The 23,649-nt window shown below is 41.9% G+C and overlaps 1 protein-coding gene across 1 annotated transcript; it reads right to left on the bottom strand.

Moving 5' to 3' along the window:
* Positions 1-369: 369 nt before the first annotated feature.
* On the bottom strand, positions 370-23,244 carry GALNT3 (polypeptide N-acetylgalactosaminyltransferase 3). Its single transcript, XM_066612131.1, has 10 exons — positions 22,727-23,244; positions 19,832-20,004; positions 18,831-18,980; positions 14,086-14,320; positions 11,731-11,848; positions 11,030-11,230; positions 6,217-6,348; positions 5,996-6,097; positions 1,588-1,740; positions 370-642 (listed from the first exon to the last, which is right to left on the bottom strand). The coding sequence occupies exons 1-10, from the start codon at positions 23,242-23,244 to the stop codon at positions 520-522; spliced, it is 1,905 nt and encodes a 634-aa protein (XP_066468228.1). The 3' UTR covers positions 370-519.
* Between the last annotated feature and the right edge of the window lie 405 nt (positions 23,245-23,649).

Genomic DNA, 23,649 nt, shown 5'->3' on the forward strand with positions numbered 1-23,649 from the left:
CTTAGACATGCTAAACATTGAACAGTCGTTGTCAATGATAACATGTCTGATGAGGGCCACTTAAGGCAAGGCCAATCACAGTTTTAAGTTATGAAAAACACATACAAGGCAATCTAATTTTCAATTGCTATTAAAAAATTAAAAACCAAAACCATGTCTTCTAACCTTCACTGACAAGTTTACGCAAAGTTATTAGCATAATAAATGTATGCTCTATCCCCAAATTACAGGGAATTGCAACATTTTAAAGACAGTGGTTATATAAAAATTTAAATTGGAAATGCCATTTCCAACATTTTGTAAACTTTCTTAAAAAACAGCGAAAAAACTAAAGAACTCTTTGGATGTATTGCTAGTTAAGTTAGGCACTTTTCTTTAGATATTTTTGAAGCACTTTTTACATTTCATGCTTAGCTGGTTTTGCATAATTTAAGTTGAATCAATAGAATCTGGAAGCAGATACCATCCTCATATATATCAAATATATAAACAAATACCTCTTCATTACCAGAAGCAGGATTAATTGTTTTGGCCAAAAATCCATTTTTGGAACAGGTCGGAAGGATTACAGGATACCATGCTTGGGTGTTCTCTATTTGCTGTAAGGCACATCTTTAATGCTGGGTTGTACAACGACTGGTCCTAGAGTGTGGGGGAAAATATGATCAATTACTTTTTTGCCTCTCCCTTGCGCCCATGAGATCAGGTTGACAAACACAACCCTAAGGTGTAGGACAGTCAGAGGTGGCGAATGGCTGAAATAAAGCTTTGTGGGAATTAAAAAACATGTTCAACTTTTTTAAAGCAGCTCTATTGTACTGTACTTTGTTTATATTGTTTTGTAGTTTCTGATGAATTACACTTTCTTGCTGATACAAGATGCAAAGAAGTGCATCCTTCATATATCCTTTAGCTGTACTTTTGTCAATGGGAGGTGAAACTGGGCCTCCCTTGCAGATTTCAGTGGACCGACAGGACCATATGGGAGAAGCCACTACTTTAGGTATTCTGGTCCCAAGCGTAGGATTTTAGAATGGTGATAACTAGCACTAGATAACAGAGCCAACTCAAGCTATTAGGCTGCCTGTGATAGCCCAACAGCACTGATACCTTCCCCCCACCCCCACTACCCCCTCCACAGTCATGTAAATTTGAGCTCTGGGTTACCTGGCTTCTTTCTTCACAGGAGTTATTGAACCAAAGCTGGGATTACTCCCAGCATGTTCCACACTTCCTGTGCTCATCAAAGATCCATGGAGGAATAAACCAGTTAAGAAAGCAAGATCACTGGGTTCCGAAACGTGAAGCACAGCAATCTTGCCATCTCACCTTGCTCCTTCCTCCAACTCTGGGATCAACAACAACATTCCATTAATACTGGCAACAACAGAGGACTGCATCACAAATTCTGCAGTACTGAAGGCATTATTTCAGTGGTGTGCAGCAATAACTGAAAATCTTAACTATTCCTCTCTAGCCCAGGGCAGACAGGAACAAACCTTTCCCAATTTAATTTACAAATGGTTCCTAATTTTAAAGCCATCTATATATTCAATTTTGGCAGGCTGAATTGTTTCTAGAAAATACCTCTCGGAGTTCCCACTTTTCTTCTCCAGGAGTTCTGCTCTTCCTTCCTTTATAGCCACATTCATGAAGTTGCGCTGCTCCTTGAGAGGCATGTAGACACAGCTCCTTTTGAATATTGTGTCTAATTTCATGACGCATAGAGTATTCAAAGTACTATATAAATAAATACCATTTGGTCAGGAAAAAGAAGTCACCCAAAATGCAACAATACAAGTTCACTGTATCCATTTGGTCTCCAGATTAGTGGTTTATGGAATTCTATTAACCATATGTTATACCAACTCAGTATTTATATGTATATCACATAAAAGCCTACACAATCACAATGGTATCTGAAAGATGTTATAAAGTATAACCCAAACCATTAAAGAATGGTATGAATATTGAAAATGTGGGTTTTTGTTTCACTTCTTCCTGATAAGACACAAGGGGAAAGGACTATCATCTGTGTAGCAGATTTTCATTGAAATTAATTTTTAGAAAAAGAGTTAACATGAAAAGTTTGTGCAATATCTCATAATTCTAGAATCTCCAATAATAAAGAGGCATGATCCAGCCAAAATTAATTACACTCTTCCCTCATTAACTGTACCCAATTCATTTCTTAAAACAGCTCTTACAGTTAAAATCTGGATGAGTACAGTTATATTAATTTCAATTGGAAAAATTCTAACTTGTTCCAAAGCCATTTCAAGTTCACCCAAAAATCACCCTAAGTACCTAATATCATAAGGAAAAATTTGAGTGGCATGATAAAATAGAATAACTAACAAGAGCATAACACAGCATTAATAAATGTTAAAAGTCAACAATGAAAATGTTTCAGAAGTTCTAGCGTCACAGAATGAAGTTTAGCCCCTCAAGCTTTAGTTGCAAACCATGAGCAAGTCTCTCACATTTCACCTGTTTTTCTACTTTTTTCATGAGCTTTTTTATCTTCTTCTGTCCTTTAGGACCCATATTCACTGTAATTTGTAGAAGCTCAGCACAAAAACAGATACACTGTAAAAGGGAGCAAGCAATACAGGTGCCTTGAAAGTGTGGGGACGCGCTACCCATCAAGCAATGTCTCTCACAGGGAGAGTGTCTCTTCCCCAGAGAGGATCCTGAAGAGCACATCCTCTAAAGGTGCAGGAGCACTCCTGAGAAAGGGGGTGCTTCTGGACCTCTCCCGTACCAGGGGGAGAAATCCAAAATTCTATCCTACTTCCTGGAACTCCTTCCTGGACATGCAAGGCAAATTTGTCCCCTTTGCAGTCTCTGGAGTTTAAAGTGTAGGGAAGGTTGTCAGGGTTAGAACATAACCCAGGTGAAATTTGCAGGCCTGAATAAGGCCGGGCCAAGTGTATGTGAAGTGCTGAGTCACGATGACTCGGGTGTAAAGTGAGCTAGCTGATGCAATCAAAGAGATGAGTCACGCATCATGAGACAGGGTGTGGCAGGAGGAGGAGACACCACCCATCCTGATTGGTGCACAGGGCTTTATAAGAAAGACTGTGAGAGCCCTGGTGTGGGTTGCTGGTGGTCTTGCATGTTGTGTATTTTGCTGCCTACTCTTTGCTATGCTGCTACCGTTGCTGTAAATTTGTAAATACAGACTGAAGTGGTGATGGATTTCCTCGTGTCTGTGTACTCTCTACGTTGTGGGCTGTGTCCTTGAAGCTGCATTCCGCTTCTCAACCAGATAAGGAGCTACTCCCTCCTGGACAAAGGTCTACCCATTGGTAAATTGGGTTGCAGACCTTGCCTCCACAAGGAAGTTGGTCCTTTTCCCCCTCCGCACCATTCCCAGACCTTATATCAAAAATCTTGGTATGGATAAAAAGAAATCTTAATATCAGCAGTATGGATAAGTGAAAATTTGTAGAAGAGTATACATCATTAACTTGCTGCCCATTGAAATGAATGAAATGAAATCACTTTGGCTGGATCATACTGATGATACAGATTACAAGGAACTGAAGCAACGACCCTGCTATTGAAGCTAAACAAAGTATTGAGTGGAATGCCCTCAATTATAAGACAGACAAGATAGCATCACAGGCAGACCAGGACAGATTGACCAACTCTGCCTGCCTATAAAATACCTGGTCATTTCCTTCTAACTACATGAAACCAAAAATGAATGAAATTCAAAGAGACACACAATCAAACAGGCCAGCATACTAAAGTCAGCAGGTTGTTATGTACCATTAGTGAATACATAAACAGAACTATTATTCACACCTTCTGAAGGACAAACAATAGGAAAGCTACATAGCAATACTGAAAACTTGGTGTTATCTTATTGGTTTAGATACGATAACCATTTTAATTTACAACGACAATTATTTTGATTAAAGACTGGGAAGCCTAATTATAATTTCCGAGGCCACGATGCAGTGCAATGCTTAAGAGGGTGCTGTACATTCTGAACAATCCCAGCCCCATAAATAGTGTGCCAAGGAGTTTTCTTGTTGGAAATTCAGCCATCTGGGGATACATGTAGGCTCATAATGGTAGGCAGTTTTAGTGTAGGGAAGACCACTCTGACCTCCCAGCATGAGGCTGTAAGTATGACAGGACAGATCACTCAGGCCTGGCTGCTCAGTCACTCACTGGCTTCCTCCATGACTGCGAGAGTTCTAGAGGCAAAGGGAAAAGTGATAGGAGAGGGAAAAGAGAAAAAAAGAGTCAAGATTATCAAGTTAACGAGGAAGAAATGAACCAAGTGTTCTTGTCAAAGAGAGAAGGGCCAGAAGAAAGGCTGAAGAACAGGTGGAGAGTGCATGATAGACACAGACAGTGAACTAGTGCAATGTAGCCAACACACAGCCATAGCCTTAACAAAAACTACACACTAAACTGCCCCAAACTACACACTATGTTAAGTAAGTAGTTTGACCCTGGTGCATTTGTTTTTCCAAACAAAATGGCAGCTCCAGAACCCCAATCAAGATCACAATGTGGGGGGGGGGGTTTGACCCTTATCCCTCCAGTGGTCCCGATCTGCAGTTGCATTTTTTTCCCAGGAGGGGAACTCCCATTGGCACTATTAGGAGCTTCCCTTCCGGGAGAAGAAGCAATTATCAGGAGCAGGCAATCCACATTCTGATCACAGCAGGGTAAGAGAGTTAAAGCCCTATACTTCCACAATGTGGTCCTGATCACAGCTCCTGTTCGGCTTCGATAAATAAGCTTGCAAGGGCCAAAACTCTGCATTTAACATAACATATTGCTTTGCCCCATGGTTGTATAGAATACTGACTCAGCAACAACAAGTGGACTTAAACCAATTGTCTGAGTGTAAAGGAAGGGGCTCTTTTTACCTCTGGATACTTTAGATGATATGAGGTGCATAAAATATGCATGCTGAACAGGGAACATAAACAGCTAGTTTGACTGCCCAGGTAAACGATATTTACAATTCATTTCTGTATTAAATCTTAGTAACACACACATTAAACACTCGCAATATATAGTACATATAATAGACTGCTGAAAACCCGATAAATTATTTTCTTATTCAAAGCATTACTGGTATATCTACTTACCAAACACCTGCTTCTCTTAGTGAGTATTTTTGAACATCTGAACAACAGGTATTTCTATATTTTAGTAAAATGCTCTTTAAGGGTAGTTTATTTTAAGCAAAACACACAAATTTATCTGCATAACAGTGAAATATTCTGCCCTAATAATTACTAGAAAAATTATGTTTTATCTCAGTGGAGTTCAGATTTCCTACACTCAGGGAACCCTTTTCAATATCAATGTCTACCATGCTCCAGAAGATTCTAGGACATTTAAGGCACATTCTCAATTTGCCTAAGTCAATTTGCATGTCAACTCGTGCAAAATGAAGGGACACCCTGGGACAGTGTTTTTCAACTCCTGTTGTACCACTTCATATGCTGTTAATTGTCTTAAATACCACTTTAAGATAATATACCTGGAGCCAGGACATCACTTCTGGGTTTGAAAAGCCTGGACTGGTAGCTTCTTTACTCCGAGAAGCAGTCGCTGTGCACTGTTCTTGCAAGCACTCGTGAGAACAGGGTGCAGAGACTTGGCAAAGCGCAGAGCGGCTGCAGTACAGGGAACAGCAACTGCTTCTCAGCTTTGCGTGGAGGGGTCACTTGTTCTTCAATCCAGAAGTAACATCAAGCTCTGAGACCCTTTGCATACCACTAGACAACACCTCACATACATATACCATCAGGTGAAAAATACTGCCCCAGAGCAAGCCTAGTACTAGTCTGAAATATAGAACTGCAGAGGAAACTTGATGACAATGGGGGGAAAACTGTTATTTGCTATTATTGATCTCCTTCTCAACAAGACCCTGATAAGCTTCAAATGGTTTTAAAAAGCACTGCGTTGTATGCTCTTTGCACCAGCTGCATAAAAATAAAATGTGATATTTAACCTGATTTCCTCCAAGCCCATGACAAGTATACATAATTAATGGTTTGCCACCATTGTTATTTTCTCCAGCATCCAGACATGCTCTCCTTCCGACATTTCTTAACTGAATGAAAACAGAAGAGAAAAAACACAAGTTGAAGTGCAGGGTTAGCCTAGTTGAACACTATTATATCCAAACAGTGGATATATGTTTATTTTCTTTAAAAAGGAAAGCATACTTACAAATCCTGATAATGGAGGATTCAAATCTGGTACATACGCCTCAGGAAAAACATTGCTTAAATACCATGTAAAGTTTTTGCACTGTAATCGTTGTCTTAATTCAAGCCTTTTTGAGAGGTCGCCAAACGATTTCTGTCGAAACAACACTAATAATCAGTTTTATAAGACAAACCGAAACGTCTGTCGTTCAAATATTACCTTTTACTGAGAAGAGCAACAGATAGATTTATAACGTTTGGTGAAACAAGCTTAGAACTGAATTACAATTATTTTTCTACCACTGATTATTTTGAATATGGGCATATAATACTAAAAGAAAAAATATTAACAGAGTAATGCTAACTTGCACTGGAGCAGAAAGGCCAGTGGGCCTGTGCTGTATCCAGCACAAGTTTGGGGCCGACTGCAGGCCAGGAAAAAAAATTCCCCTCACCCCAGGTAACACTGAAGAAGCCCCAATAGGCACCTCCTGCTCCCCACCTGAGCCCTGCCTCCCTCCCGCGTTCTCCCAACTTTCCCCATGCCCCTCCCAGACCCCTCACCCTGCACGGGATTCTGCTTTGGTGCTAGGAGCCAGCGCATGGACATGCACCAGCCTAACTCCCTTGAGAGTGGCATGAAAGTGCTTTACGGCACTTTCACCGCACTCATCGGATAGCGCAAGGGACTTGCGCCAGCCAAGCAGGCACTTTGAACTGCATCCCAAGTCTTAATTTACCACAGATGAAACAAAACGAATCCTTCTAAAATGCATATCATTTCTATCTTTTTGTAATCTCATATTTTTAAAGTAATCTTGAACATTATTACAAAACACCACTTTTTGTTAAATCGCTCATCAATTAATGGGACTTTATTTCACTCTAACATTTTTGCAGCTGTGAACAAGTTAGCTCCCAAGTTTGGGAAATTATTCTGGCATTTCATCTTCCATACACCTTAGCAGAGTAACCAACAAAGCACAATTTGTCCCACACACATCCAGAGGTTATTCAAAATCATTCTTTACTTGGCATACACAGGTAATTTCTCACGAAATCACAACTATTCCTGCAAATTTTATTCTTGGTCTTATGAATTTGCTTATTGTCAAATGTACCTTATACGAGTACAATATCGTAATTATTTTCAAATGTTGAATATTTGTTTTTTATTCTCCCAACTAAAAGAGCCATTTCCCCATGCATCTGTTCAGTTATTGTGTCATCCAAGGCCAGCTGTGGATCCAGGACGACTCCCAGGATGCAGACCTGCTCTTTCAGAGGGAGTGCTACCCAATCCAGAGCAATCTGCGGATCTGGTACTTGCACCACGGTCTTCTGAATCAGGACAACCTCCATCTTCTTCAGGTTTAATTTCAGTCTATTAGCCCTCAGCCAGACCCCAACTGCCTCCATTCAGCGCCCCTGGATTTTGATGCCCATCCTTGGAGGCAGGTGGAAAAGAGAGCTACAGCTGGGTATTATCTGCATACCCTACTCCAAATCCCCAGGTAAACTCTCCCAGTAGCTTCATATAGATATTAAACAGCATGGGAGACAGAATAGATCCCAATGGCACCCCCACAAGTCACCAACCAGGGTGCCAAAAAGATATCCCTCAGCTTCACCATCTGGGCGAATCTGTCAAGAAGGAGCGGAACCACTGCAAAACATAACCCCAAAAGGGAATCTCAAAGCCCCAACCCAGAAGGGCACCATCAACGATGGTGTCGAATGCCACTGAGAAGTCGAGTAGGACACACTCCCCTGTCTAGTCTTTGGCACAAGTCATCAATCAAGGCTCTCTCTATTCCACAGCCCAGCCTCAAACCAGACTGAAAGGGGTCCAGAAAGTCTGCTTCTTCCAGAATTCATGGAGTTGAGATGCCACTACCTGCTTGATCACCTTGCCCCAAAATGAGAGATTGGTCTGAAATTATCCAGTAGGTCTAGGGAACCAGGAGAGGGTGAACCACTTCCACTTTTAAGGTTCTTGGCAATACCCCCACCCAGAGAGATGCTTTAACCAACCTCCCCACTCATTCAGGCAATCCAGGCAGATCGTAATAACCACACTGGGCAAGGATCAAGAGGACAAGTGGCAGGACTCACACTCCAGAGAATCTTGTCCATATCCTCTGGGTGTATAACTGAAAAGAATTTCAAATAACTGGACAGACAATATTTAGTTTCAATTAATTAATTTCAGATATAACTTTAGATCTATTCCAAGGTTTAAACAATTTATTAAAGGCATGGTCTAAATTTCTCTCAAAGATCTTTATCTCTGTTGAAAGGAACAAAGCTCCATGTAGCAGCGCAATGCTGCTATGGGAACAACCAAGGCTTCTGGGGCCTTGTTGTTTGGTGGGAGTGCAGAGGCACTGAGAAAGTTTAGACTATAAACAGGAACAGCGAGGCACAGAGCAATGAATGAACCGGGAGACAGATTTCAGAGGGATGCAGAGGGGCTGAGGCTGGAGCAGATCTGAGTGTGAGTTGCTCCGCCTCTACCAAGCTCTATTTATTCTTAAACATGTGTCGCAATCCCTTGCAATACAAAGAGAGTTACTGAAGGTTATACTGTTTGGGAACCGGCCGTCTCTAGCCAGCTTTCTAGCTAACCACAAATTCCATTGACATTGATAATAAGCGCTTCTTCATAACATCCTCTTGCCTACTGGAACTGGGTGAAGACTCAGCATGATTTCCAAGGCTGCGCCGAGTGTGCTCTTTGCGCAGACGCAGAGTGTGCTCTGCCTTATTGCCAACATACTGAGGCTAAGGCCAGCGCCTCTACATAAACACTACAGCTCCATCTTCTTGACTTGAGTAGTTCATACTAATGGGGTCCCATAATACACTGTGGCAGCCAGGAAAATCTGCCTTCCATCTCTGGAGGTGATTCTCTGATTTAATACAAAAGAGGTGACTTCTAGAAACCTTCAGTGATTGCCACTGCCATAACCTCCAGGGGAGGTCATGAGCTGGTGATGGGAGCATCAGCTGCACTCTCTGCCCCTCCAAGGACCAGGGAAGTACATGGATCAAAGAGGTCTCTCCTTTAGACTGGAAGGCAAGTGACAACAAGCCTTTTTCTCCCTAGCTCAAGACATCAGCATTTGTTGAGTAATAGTGATACATTTGGGGAACTGTGCAGCCAAAAACAGACCTCCTAGGAGTGTTACTTAGGGTGGAGGAAAGCAGGTGGAGAACAACTTACCCACTACACCATTTCTATTATAACAGGCCCTCTTCTTCCCAAGCCGATTCATGGCAAGCACACATGTATTGGCTATGGGGCAGTTTAGGGGTGGTGATGGAATAGTTAACAGAGGTGTTCTCTTTTTCAATTACTCCCTCACATTCATATAAACTAGGTATTTCTGAACCACTTTTCTAAGTCTTTTCACAGCTCTTTCTGGAATTTAGGTCAGGTATTGAAAACTCTTAACCTTGGCTACCATGAGGCCAACTCATGTAAGTCATATACCCTGGAAAAGGAAATAAGACTGCAAACTACTGGTGTACTTTTAGAATACTGTTCCTATCTAGGTTATATTAAACGTTTGCTGATCAGGTTTATCAGGGACAAAAAATGCAGGCACTGATCAGTTTGGGGACCAGGGAAAGTGAGCACATAAGGGGTTCCTCCGACTAGCCATGCCTCCATTAGCATATATGCACCCCACCCCCATACTCTCATAAATATTAGCAGCCTGCCCAAGTGATTTTGTGATTTGAATGTGAGGTAAATACCATCTGTGTCCTTGCATCATTTCTGGGTCTTGCTGCACAGAACCTAGCACATAAGTCACATTCAGAAAGGTAGTAATAATCACACTTTGGAAACTTTCTTTCTCATCCGCAACTTCCCTCCTCTCACTCCCACCTTGTTTAGGGATGGGGACAAAAGTATAGGACTCATTCCCTGAAAATCATTATTTTTTTCTTTCCCACCAGTGCACCAATTACAAGCACATGCATGCTTTCACCACAACCTAGAGACATTACACATAAAACATACCTGTTATGGTTTATAGGCTGTTTTACTGAATCTGAATCTTTGCAATTACATGTTCTTTTAATAAGTTTCTTGCAGTTTTAAAGATGTTCGCTTGCCTGTTTCTTGAACTGATTCTTGCAACACTAGTCTTTGCACCTAGCTTGTCCACACCCTCATTTTACTGGCTGCTCCCTTCAGGGAAGGTATAGGGCTGGAGGGGGCTTAGCTACCCCAAACCTTCTGAAGCCATCCCCGAGTTCTTTAACTCCCCAAATTAATAATTTGAACACCCATGGTAACCCCCCCCCCCACACACACACACACTGTATTTGGCAAGGTTCATGACTACCTGACCTACGTGGCTAGTCTTCTTGATTGTCCCAGCATTGTTAGTATACAGATTCATTTCTATGGCAATTAGCCAGGACAAACCTTCTTATATTTATCTGATTTGGCTAGCATTGCTTTAATAAATCAGATTTTCGTTGTAATAATTTTCCTTAGTCTTTAATCTTAATCTACTGAAGATATTTAGATGGAATTCATGAAAAAGATTCTGTCAATTCTACTAGGAGATGACTGATGCAATTCGTTAAACCACCTGAATGTGCACTGAACTTCACATAAATAGCACAATGACGTTATAAAGGAAAAAACAAAAATGGAAATTTAATTGGACATTGCAAAATGTACTCAATATTATCAAGCAAAGCAAATTGGATAGAGTGCCTACTATTTTTACACATTGTCATCAATAAATAATTTTTGCTCACCAAGAACTTCAATGCAGCAACTGATTTCTAATACCACCACCATCGCCACCTACTTGTTTAACAATTTTTGCTGCTTCTGTGTTTCTCCGGTAAAATATATATTTAAATTCATCCATCCAGACTTCTGCAAGACGAACTTGATTACGGGTGATGACTTGAGTTCCTTTTGGAAAGGTATGGGGGCTCTTGCTGCGAAATACATGGCCAACAACTGAGCAAGGTATAATTTCCAGCTGACCCCCACACTGCCAAACCTGAAAAGTAAGGGTTTGGTTAATCTACCTTTACTAGAGTTTTAAAGAGTTTAAAACCTACTATCAATCTAATGCAATCTTTAAAACAAACCATCTTTAAAGGTTATCACAAGCAGTCAGTAATAACTCTGTAAGAACATGTCTCTACCAACACGATTTCCCAATTCGAACCGTATATACCTACACACCATATTGAAAGGAAGCATATATCAATCACATGTAAAATACACCTGAGTTATTGACGCACTGACTAAGCCCCTGTGATTATAGCTCCTTTCCCTATATTATTATTACAGCACTTTCTTGGCACATGGTGTGCTATACAGAGTGAGACGACCATCTGTTCCAAAGAATTCACAATCAACATTACTTTTTCTTCCCAGGCCAACACTTCTGAGAGATTAAGATCTTTTGTTCCTTTATCTCTAAAAAAAACAATAGTGGTTCTTATCTCGGAACATGAAATGCATCATATGGGAAAAGTTTGTCTCTAAACTTACTCGGAAAGACATTTCTATATTTTCTCCTCCCCATATTTCCATTTCTTCATCATAACTTCCAATATAGTTAAAGTAGTCTTTTGATATTGAAAAGAGTCCTCCTGCAAAAGTGGGTGTTCTGCAAAAACAGAGAAAGAAAGAATCCCTCATGAAGACAATCACTTTCTCAACTGACTAGAACATGACCAATTTTCCTGTAAGCCCCCAAAACCTGCTGCTCTTGAGATTAGCTGAATTAAATAGGCCTGCAACACACGCAATGGCAACAAGCCAACAAAATAAGAAAACATAGCAGTGAATGTCTGGCTGCTAGGTGGGCTTCACAGACAAACTATAACCAAATAACTATTTGCACAGAAACATTCATTTCAAAGTCAGAACAATAAAAATAGTTCAGGGAATATTTGTGCTATTTGTGGAGAATTATTTTCCTTGGTTTATCAATCTTTCAGCAAAATTCATGGGTATTAATCTTCAGTTTATTTCATTGATGTCAAACATTTACTTAATGAAAAGAAGAAATTAAAAAGTGCTCTCACAGACCATTATTTTTATTAACTATGAACACCCAAAATAATTTCTAATGTAAATTCCAAAGGCATAAAAGTTCTATCTGAAATGACTGTACAATAAATCCTAAAAGTCAAAGCTCCAACTATATTTATAGTCATTATAAAAACTCCTCACTAGGGATGTCATTTTTTTCTTGACAGAACCTCTGTGCTACACAGAAGACAGATGTGGGGCCCAATCCTAACCAACTTTCCTGCACTAATGCAGCTGCAATGCAGCCTCAGAGTAAGGGAACAAATGTCCCCTTATATTGAGGAGGCCTCTGTGACTGTCCCTCCACTGCAGAATGCACACCCTGTTGGCATAACTGCATCAGTGATGGAAAGTTTGATAGGAATGCAAATGCCTCCACTGCTCTACCTATTGAACAGGGTCCCAGGCTTACCTGACCCGGCAGGGGGAGAAGGACTGGAGGTGGCCCCCATTTCTGGCAGCAGTGGCTTCGCAGGGGTGGGGTAGGCAGCAGCCCCCATAGCCAGCTACAAGGGAGCGCCTGGGCCCGCCGCACAAGCCACTGTGAGGCAGCTGTGGGCTCACCCAGGGAAGCCCTGGAACAAGCTCTGGCGAGCCATAGCAAAACAGCATGCGGCCCACCAGCGGAGACCTCTGGCTGTGCACAGGCCATAACTCTGCCCCTCTGGATGTTGGAGGGCACAGGAGAGTGGCGCTCACCTAGGCTGCTGTCAGTGGCCGCCGCAGCAGCCCACGGGTTGTCTCCCTCTCCTCGGTGACCCACCTGTGAGTGGTGTGGCCACTGCAGGCAGTCCCCGCTGAGGACCCGGCTGCAGGCAGGCAGTCTGGGATGGGAAGAGCTGGGCAAACAATGCACTGGCTGGGGATGTTTCTGGTGGCCACCCTGGAGGTCTGGGATCCACCTCTTCCATCCTGATGGCTGGCCCACTGTGGCAGTATCCGCCACAGGCCCAGCCCCACCAGGATCCCAGCCTCAGGCAGTCAGCCTTGGTTGCAGAGTCTACTGCAGGGACAGCAAGCAGTAAGACCAGGTCTGGGCATCGCGAGGGTAGGCAGGGGGGGACAGAGCCCCTAGACCTGCCTTATAAACCAATGAAGGAGGAAGGGGCAGGGGTCTGAGGGGGCCAGCTTCCCGCATATAAGACTCAGCCTGGTCAAGGATGATAGTCAGTGCTGGCAAGGCTGCTGGCTGGTGTGGAAGCCAGCTATCTGTGAGCCAGGAACCAGACACAGCTACAGGGGAGAAGGACCAGGGTGGCGCAACCCCTCCCCCAACTTTACCGAGGCCTTTGAGTTGGATCTGCAGTGCTGGGGCCAAACCCAGAGGCGCCCTACCACTACCTCTCACGGACCTGTCATAACTCAGCAACCATAGGGTGCCAGGGTCCACCCCTGGGACACTACACCTATATTCCCACAACACCACCTTGTTGAATTTCTACCTCTGTAACAAAATGCAGCCGGAAAAACAATAGCAAAAGTAGAAACCGTATTTAAGAACTCTACTGATGGCTTTTGTATAAATTCCTCCATTGATGAAGCCACTTATTTCACAGAAAAGTTTCACAGAAAAAGGAAATAAGCAAAAGGGGCTAGAATTTGCTTAAGTCTAAAACAGCAAAGTTCTCAGAAAAGCATTCATCAGAGAAAAAGATACTTTGTGAGAAGCCCATACAGCCCTATAAAGTCTCCAGTTTTTTCTGCTACTGCCTTTTATCCACAAAAGAAAAGCTAAATTGTGTATTGTATTCAGGAAATATCTGAAAGAAAACAACTTGCAAAAAGAAGAATCAAAGTTTCACTGCTTACTTAATCGGATAAGTTTCATCTTTCCTTCTTTTATTTTCATGATCAGGAAGAGATTCCCATCCAAATGCCAAACTCCAATCAAAATTCCCTCTGTTGTGATTCTGACCATATGGAGAAGGCTTGCTAAATTCAAAAGTGTTGAGATCTATAGATGAAATATCAGGGCTTACAACACGTGTATAGTTTTCAGCTATTCTGGCCAACAAAGGCTCTAACCAGCCATAAAAACATTCACCTAGGAGATGAGGGGGGAAAAAAATCAGGATTATAGCATCGGGTTTTTTGCCTGTCATAAAGGCAGGTTTACAAGAACATTTTAATTACACTTATATTGTGAATGTCATAAGCATGTTTAAAAGATTGTCAGTTCATATAGAAACAGTCATTAAGTAGACGGCTGGCGCCACGCGTGAAAACTTGTTGGGCACACACCCATGGCCCATATGGGGATGGATCTGTCCCAGAATGTGCTGCATGCTTTGCAACAGCCTAGTACTCGTATATTAAGAATATATGGAGTTGTGTAATTATTCAATTTTCTTATTTCTATAAGCCACTCTGAGACACTGCCTATCTCAATATTTTCTTGCTGCACTGACTTGCCCAGCAGCTGTGGAGCAAGCCCCTCCACAAGCCTCATGCAGACTCTTCCTCCTCCTTTCAACCCACTGATCGATCAGGTTTGCTTCCAAGAACTTCTTGCATTATCACTGGCAGCCCCTTCGGGCAACTGAGGACAGTGGCTCTTCCTCTTCCACCTTTTGAAGGTGGAAGGAGAAGGAATTGCCTGAGTTTGATAAGCTGGTGACTGGGGGGCGGGAATATGTGGATAGAGCCTCAATGAATCCACTGCACCAAGGCCCAGTGCAAACTGGTACCAGCTATGAGTAACTATCATAATACGTGCACAATATCAGCAAAAAGACAGGTCTTTAAAATAGTTTGCCAACCCTGAATGAAAGCTGTTGATTCTAAACTACATAAATCCCACTGATGGACATAATATGCATTTATAATTTATATTATATTAATATGCAAATGTATATCCCACCTTTCCCCCACAATTGTGGGTATTCAAAAAATATCTAGAACCTAGACTGGAAGAAGGACTACCAACTGCTTTTCAAGCAAGAAAACACTCCAACTTGAAAATGGAAGCTGTAGCACTGAAGCATATTCAAGAGATTTGCAGTATTTTTACAATCTTGAAGCTTTCCTATATAATAAATAAGAGCCACGTGGATAATTAAGGCTAAAATCCTACACACACACCAAGGAATGAGTCCCACTAAACTCAAAGGGGCTTACTACTAAGCAGATACGCATATGATTGCATTGTAGGTCCTTAGCAGCCCAATTCGATGCATGTCAGAAACAAGTTCTCCTTCAGTTAAATGAGGTTTAATTCCCAGGAAAGTGTGTATAGGATTGCAGCCTAAGGACCCAATCCTAGTTACCCAGCACTGGTGCTGAGCCCTAGCAATGGCACTGGATGCCATAAATGTGCTGCAAAGCATGTTTACAACACCCAGCGAGTAAGGAGCACTGGTGCTGGGCCTAATGCCGGCAGAAAAGGATGTGCTGTCGCTGGGGGTAAGTGCCCTGGGCAGCAGTGCGGCCTCTGGGGGGCAGAGGAGGGCAGAACAAGGGGGATGGCAGGACAGGGGAGCAACCGGGGTGGGACCAGTGGAGTTCTGCTCTGCCATATCCTGAACTTTGTGTTGGGCCAGAAGGCCTGACATGGAGTCTTACAAGTCTGTGCTGGCAAAATATCTGATGCAGACTTAAGAAGCCCCACTGCAGGACTTGGGGTGTAGTGTAGGGGATGAAAGTTCCCTTCCCTGAGGAGACCTCCAGCTGCTTCCCGGCACATGCTGGATACTGCAGTAACCATTTTGGCACCACTGTTCCAGATCGTGCTGTAAGTTGGGATGTCTGCTGTACCTGTTGAATAAGGGCGCAATCCTAACCCCTTATGTCAGTGCTTTCCAGCACTGGCATAGCTGTGCTAATGGAACATGGGCTGCATCTTGCAGTTGGGTGTCACTCCCAGAGGCCTCCTCAAAGTAAGGGAATGTTTGTTCCCTTACCACAGAGTTGCATTGCCCTTATGTCGGTGCTGGAAAGCACCGACATAAGGGCTTAGGATTGCACCTTAAGTTGCACAAGATCATAGTTTTCCAAAGCTGTCCAGATTATTGCCATTTCAATGTTATTTAATCACATTTTTATACCGCCCTTCCTCCAAGAAGCTCAGGGTGGTGCATATAGTTCCTTCCCTTCTTTTGCCCTCACAACAACCCTATGAAGTAGGTGAGGCTGAGAGCTAGTGACTGGCACATGGTCACCCAGGAAGCTTCATGAGCTGAGTGGGGATTTGAACATGGATCTTCCAGGTCTAAGTTCAACTCCCAAACCACTACACCTGAGATTCTCAAACTGGGGCATCCTGATGCCACAGCATGAGAGGCCCTGCTTCTGGCCCCTTAAGGGGCTGCAAAAGGCAAGCAGTGCCATCCCCAGGATCATGCTGCTGCTGGAGACAAACAGGTTTTTTTCTTTACCTATAATGCAAAGTGCCAGCCGCTGGAAGTTGTGCGGAGCCCTATGGAACCATCCACAGGGTTCCCTAAGCCTCAGAATGGTTTAAAAACAGTTATGAGAAACCACCTCCAATTTGTGGTTGCGAAACTGGAAGTGGTTTCTGGTCGCTTTTTAAAAACAATTCTAAGGCTTGAGGAGCCCTGTGGAAGGCTTTGTGGGGCTCCCCACACCCTCAGGAGGCCGGTGCTTCGCACTGTAAAAAAAAAAAATCTTTGTTCCCGGCAGCGACATGATCATTGTGCTACTGCTTTTGCCCCTCCCCTGCCAAGACTCATCCCAATTCCCAAACTCCCAAGGAGTCCCAAGGAGACTCCTTGGGATAAGTCCTAAGGAGTTTGGGAACCACCATACTATACCATCCCAGCTCTATATACCATTCTGCACTTCTATGCTCTGTCTAATTGTTCTAGAACAGGGGTGCTCACACTTTTTTGGCTCGAGAGCTACTTTGAAACCCAGCAAGGCCCGGAGAGCTACCAGAGTTTTTTTTACAATGTTCGTGCCATCATAACATATAACATTTATGTGTACAGTGTATGTTGGTGTACCTTGAGCCCCACTGAGTATAACAGGACTTACTCCTGAGTAGACATGCCTAGGATTAGGCTGTGAGGCTGCAATCCTAGCCACACTTACCTGGGAGTAAGCCCCATTGAGTACAATGGGCCCTACTCCCGGCGTTTCCTCCCAGAGACACCTGAGGGGCGGGGGGTCGGCACTTCGCGATCTACTCATTTTGCCTCGCGATCTACCAGTAGATCGCGATCCACCTATTGAGCACCCCTGTTCTAGAAAATAGGTATGTAAATAACCAAAATTATTTAGTTAAAAAATAGAGAAAGCACCATAGGTTTTGCAGGCATTCATGATCTTCTAAGAAGAAATTCTTTGCAAAGTCAGCAACCATGTTGGAAATCCTCTACACAAAAAGCCATTCTCATCAAAAATGGTAAAAAACCAGTTAGCCCATATCCTTTTTAACACCACCAACTACAAGTAAGATGTACAGTGGACCCTTGGTATCCATGGGGGATAAATTCTAGGATCCTCCCTGAATACTTATTTCCAGGAGGTCATGTGACCTCTAGCCCAGGTTAGCACTTGCGTTAAGTCAAATCTGCAGGTGGTGAACCTGTGAATAAGGAGGGTCAACTGTATTCAATGGAGACTTTTAGGAGTTATATAGCACCTTCTATATATTTATATAGTTATATATCACCAGCTTTGTAATTGTGTTTCCTTTCTGTGGGAATTAAGATAGAGGAGCAAAAGAAGTGTAGTTAACATGCCAAACATCAACACAGCTCACCCAAGTAATCTTCCCACAGGAAGAGATGTAATCAAGAGGCAGTATTTAAACAAAAATTATAAATTTGTATTAGACCTTCAGCTGAAGTGGCTTTGTAAATAGAAGATTCAAAAGATGTGAGTGGGCATTTAATTTTTTTTTTCTACAGTGGTACCTCGCATAACGAATGCCTCGCGCACCGAAAAACTCGCATAACGAAAGCGTTTTGCGATTTTTGGTGACTCGCACAACGAATTTTTATGAACCGTGCTTCGTAAGACGAATTTTTGTTTTGTTTTGTTTTGGTTTGTCTTAAGGGGGGATCTTCTTGCCAGTTTATGATCCCATCCACCCTAGTAAGGGGAGGATCTTCATGTCAGTTTATGATCCCGTCCACCCTAGTAAGGGGAGGATCTTCATGTCAGTTTATGTAAGTAAGTCCCATTGTGCTTGCTCCCAGGAAAGTTTGCACAGGATTACAGCCTTCAAACTCCCCACTCAGCATCCCCCCCATTTTTGAAATCCTCTGTACAGTATGTATGCCTTTAAAGAGCACTTAATAAACACTTTGTAAACCAAATTTGACTTTGTTCTGACTTTTCTAGCCCATAGAAACGCATTAATTAAATTTCAATGCATTCCTATGGGAAAACGCGCTTTGCAAAACGAAAAACTCACATAACGAAAGGACTCGCGGAACGGATTAATTTCGTTATGTGAGGCACCACTGTATTTGGTTAGCAACTGTATATTCATTTCAAAAAACTGAAATAATGCAGGGGGAAAATTAATACAGAAACAAATTCCCATTGCTATCTGTAGCTTTTTGCAGGAACAATCTAGACATACTTACAGTGTGCATCCAAAAAAGTGAGGGTCTCCCCAGTTGCTACTGAAGCACCTAATAATCGAGCAGTGATAAGTCCTTTTCTTTCTTTTTGTCGGACAATTTTAACAATCTGGAACTGTTTCACATATTCATCCAATTTATCCTGCAAGTATTCTGGAAAAAAAGTCAGTCATTGGCTACTGAATATAAATAATTGCCAGTTAACCTTTCATGACATGGTCTTCAGTTTAAAAAAAAGACAAAATACATAATTAAATACAACTACAGTTATGTATAGCAGCTTATAATGTCAGCTTTTATTGAAAATGAAAAAAACAGATGACCAGAAGTGTACCACAACCTTAAATCATAATGAAAATGTCTTTGAATTGATAAGATGAATTTAAAAATTTCAAAATTTACATTTGAACAGCTATTTTCCAGATATAGACACCAACAAAGGAGCAGTGGCTAAAGAAGCTTCAGAACAGGTTTTTAATGCATACACTGACTGGGGATCAAACAAGACCAACCATGATTTGAGCTTCCAAATGTACAAGCAAACCATGGTTTAGAGTTGCTCATCTGCTTTTGTTTTCCATCCTCTTGGCACTGAGTTTCAGTCTGTCTCCATGATGCAGCATCTTAGAGAGGCTGTAACTATGTTAGTAAATTTAGATAACACATGAAACTAGTTACTACAGAATTACAGTTTAGAAACCCATTTCCAACCATGGTCTCCTATTTTAGTTTGGCAACAGATTACAAATCGTGGTCCATCAACAAGGTCATCAAACCAACCATAAATGAGTTTGACATCACTTATTTTCTACCAACATGATAAATATGTCAATTTAGGGGAATCTTATGCTTTATAAATATGTAGAGATTCCTTCACAAGGAAGGTTTTGTGACTTCTTGGCTTAAATATGAAAAAGCAAGGTCTATTTCCAGCACACAAAAACCAAGAAAGACTAAATTTGAAAAACCAAACATAAAGAAAGATAGAAAGTACGTCTTCTTACCATCAACACTGGCATCATCCACCAATATTATTTCTTTCAGTAATATTTCAGGGGATGTGTACATCACACTATGAACAGTTCTTAGCAGAGTAGACCATGCTTCATTATGAAAAACTATGATAACACTTGTAGTAGGCAGTGGTGGACAACGTTTAAATTTTTGTTCAATACATCTAGAGAATAAAACAAGAATCAAACATAAACTATAGATTTAAGATCTTGCTATTTTGATGCAGCAGCGATAAAGCAGCATCGAATGCTTGGCAATCTCTTTCCCATGTCAGGCAACCCCATCAACCATTCACTTGCTAGAAGGAAAACCATGCATAGAGTCAGCATGGCACAAGTGCTTTCTCAAAATTCTAATGATAGAATTACAGATTTTTGGATCACACCATGAGGGAACATGAGAAGGATGAGATCATGGCCACAAGAACATACCCAACATTGATTTATCAAGAATTATATGATATAATGAAGATTAATCACCTACCACCCAACAGGATTTACAAAAATGGAAAGAAGGTGTTACTTTTGTTTCACCAACACTTCTTAAAGGACTTGTTGTGTAAGAGCAACATATGAATTTGTGCCAGGAATTGTTGACATTTCTCAGACGTATCAATTATTTGGTACTGACAGAGATAGGCAGCTGGATTATAAGTGCAATACACAGTGGTGTTGCTAGGAGGGTGCGGATGGTGCAGGTCGCACCGGGTGACACGCACGGGGGTGATGCGCACTGGGAGGGTGACGTGCTAAAATTGCGGTGGCTAGGAGTAATACCGTCATGTTATATACTGTTGGATGCAGAATGTCCAGCAGAATGCAATGCAAAAAACCAAATATCTCATTTCTATCAAAAGTTAAGGCCAAAAAACTGGAGAACAAAAAATGCATGGAGCCCTATAGAAAGTGAAACAGCAGTATCATGCATTTACTTGTGAGTAGGTGACCTTAGTCCGTTGGAAAGGGCTGGCTGAGAGGAATCCAAGGACACCAGAATGGTCCTGATCCAATGAATGCAGCCCCCAGAAACACCTGAGAAGGAAGTCCCTCACTCAGGTGAGGGACTGAGATGCAGACAAATGTATTGAGCCCTATGGAAAGTGAAACTAAGCCTCACGGTCGCGTTTACTCGAGAGTAAGCAAACGTGCCTTGGCTGGTGGTCAGGTCAGGCAAAGGGGAATGTGAACCCACCAGAATGGTTCTGATCTGATGGAACTGGAACTCAACAAATGCTCCAGAAGGCAACCCCCCCCCCACTAAAAAGGATCAAAACAGAAGCTGCAGTTGATAAGGTGAACTTTTTTGAGACTTGCAAAGTCAGGTGGATCCTGAGAGTGATCTGGTTTAAACAGAAGTTCTTAAATTGAACTTGGCACTGGGTAGGGTTGAAAACTTATTGATTTTTTTTTTGGGGGGGGAGGGTGTTATTGCAGGCAGGCTACAGAGGAAATTCACTTGATGGAACAGGACTGGCTTCTGCTTATTTAATAATTTGTTTTACTTTAATTATTATTTATTTTAATTTGCCTGCTGATGTCACTTCTACCATGATATCACTTCTGGTGGGTCTTGGACAGATTGTCATTCTAAAAAGTGGGTCCCGTGCTAAAAGTTTGAGAACTGCCGCAATATCTGTTGTTGGCATCCTTCAGTCTCGAAAGACTATGGTGTCACGCTCTGAATGGTGGTTCTGGAACAGAGTGTCCTCTCCAGAGCGCGAAGCCTGGGTAAAGTAGGTATGGAGGATAGGCTGTTACCCATGCAGCAAATCCCCCCTCTCCACGTCGCTGAAATGGTCCAATGGAAAGGCAGAAGCCAATACGGTTGGTTCCAGCGGCATCGCAGGAGTTGCCAGAACGTGACTGTGTTCAGCCATGAACTGCCTCAGGGACTCTGGCTCCAGCTTTTGCTTCGAGGTTGACTCCTGAAGCCTTTTCCATAACTGGATGTAGCCACAAGGCAGTGGAGGTTTGGGATCAGAGTTTTCCTTCTCTCAGATGAGCTGCCTTCCCAGGCTAACGAGTCCCATCTACCCGGTGGGATAGGTGCCGCAATAAGGTGTTAGTAAATTGACACTCGGGGGGGGGGGGGAGGTGTGACACCACTAGTGACCAAAATCACTAAAATCAAAGTTTGGAGGAATAACACCATCGTGTTATATATCAATCAATGCGTAATTTCATGCAGAATGTGTTCTATCTTTGTTATATCAAAAGGTACAGCCAAAAAGCCAGTGGGGGTGGAGTGATAGTACATCACCATGACCACCACCTGGGGTGTTGCCCCGCCCACTGCATGTGGGGTGACGCGAACCCTAGTGACGCCACTGGCAATAAAACCAGCTGCCATATGTGAGAGAATCACAAGGCAGGTGGCAGAGACTGTCACATACCTGCTCCCAGTTCAGCACAGAATTTTCCCCCTTTTCCCAGCAGCTATAAAAACTCTACATGTATGGGAGATTTTTTTTAAGTGATTTTTTTTGGTATTGTTTTGGACTTCAGTATTTTAATATTCTGTTTAACTTATTCTCTTCTTCTCTCTCTTCCCTTTCCTCCAAATATTTTTTCTCATACATCTATTTCTATCAGGGTTTTAATTTCTGAAGTTCAAAGTCTTTTTTAATTCAACTGAGGGTTTTATTAAAGTTGTGAGCCACTTAGAAAACTGGTTAAAAAGCAGGATATAAACTTATTAAGTATTTAAATTGAATATATATACACACTACACTTACAGCCATAAAAATTAGCAAGTATTAGTTGTTCTGACAGAGGTTATGCACCACACATGAGGAATAACAAAAATAAAAGATACTCCTCTCATTATTTTGCATTTTTGAAAACAGAACATGTTTGCCTTAAATCCACATGGTAATTCCTACATACTCAGGAGGTCGTGTGTCTGGTCCAAGATCCCGGTGCAAAGAAATTCTGTCACTTGCGAAAGCATTAAAACAATGTTTTGCATCCCCAAGTGCTTTCTCCTTCTCTTCTTCTGGACTTAAATTGACAGTTTTGAATGCTTTACCAGATGCCCCTGGAGCATTAGGATCTTGAGGGGGTCGATCCCAGAAAGGTTTAAGTTCTGCAGCTGTATAGAATCCTGGTAAACAGTATCTCTCCCCAGGGAGCTGAGTTTGCTTAACAGGTGCTTTAATCTGCATTTTTGGCTTTGCACCTTTAATATTGTTCACAGCTTTTAACATTAGATCCAGTACATTACTTTTTGATCCATCTCCTGAGCGGATCCCCAGGTCTTCATTAAAATCCTGGATACCTACTTCTCTTTGTAACAAAAACAGAAATATTAAAAAGATAAAAATAACGACAGTAAACTTCCAGAGTTTCCATGGGAAAAACTGTTTTTGTATTAATCGTTTTAGTGTTCGTTTGTAAGCCATCATGAAGAGTCCACATATATAAGTGCTTTTGATAAAATTACTCTTTTTCATCGAGGTAGTTAAGGTGTTTGTTAAAAAGAAAGTACCTGCAAGATTAAAAAAAGGTTAATTTTTTTTTTTACAACAGCAACATACAAATATTCCTTTTAAGGTTTCATACATAACTGTATATGTAACTTCCTCCATCTCATTTCTTAGATAGTTGTTGTTTTTTTAAATTATCCAGGAAACATTATATTTCTCATTCTTTGATGTGATGCATGCATGGCCAAATGTTTATTGTATTACAACTAAAGATTTGTAGAACACTTGTAAATTGTTGCAGATTACTTTAATTAATCCTTACAATAACCCTGCAAGGTATGGCATTATTATTTCTGTATTACTGGTGGTGGAAATGAGGCTAGG

This window comes from Tiliqua scincoides, chromosome 1 (assembly GCF_035046505.1).
Source record: "Tiliqua scincoides isolate rTilSci1 chromosome 1, rTilSci1.hap2, whole genome shotgun sequence".
Lineage (NCBI taxonomy): Eukaryota > Metazoa > Chordata > Lepidosauria > Squamata > Scincidae > Tiliqua > Tiliqua scincoides.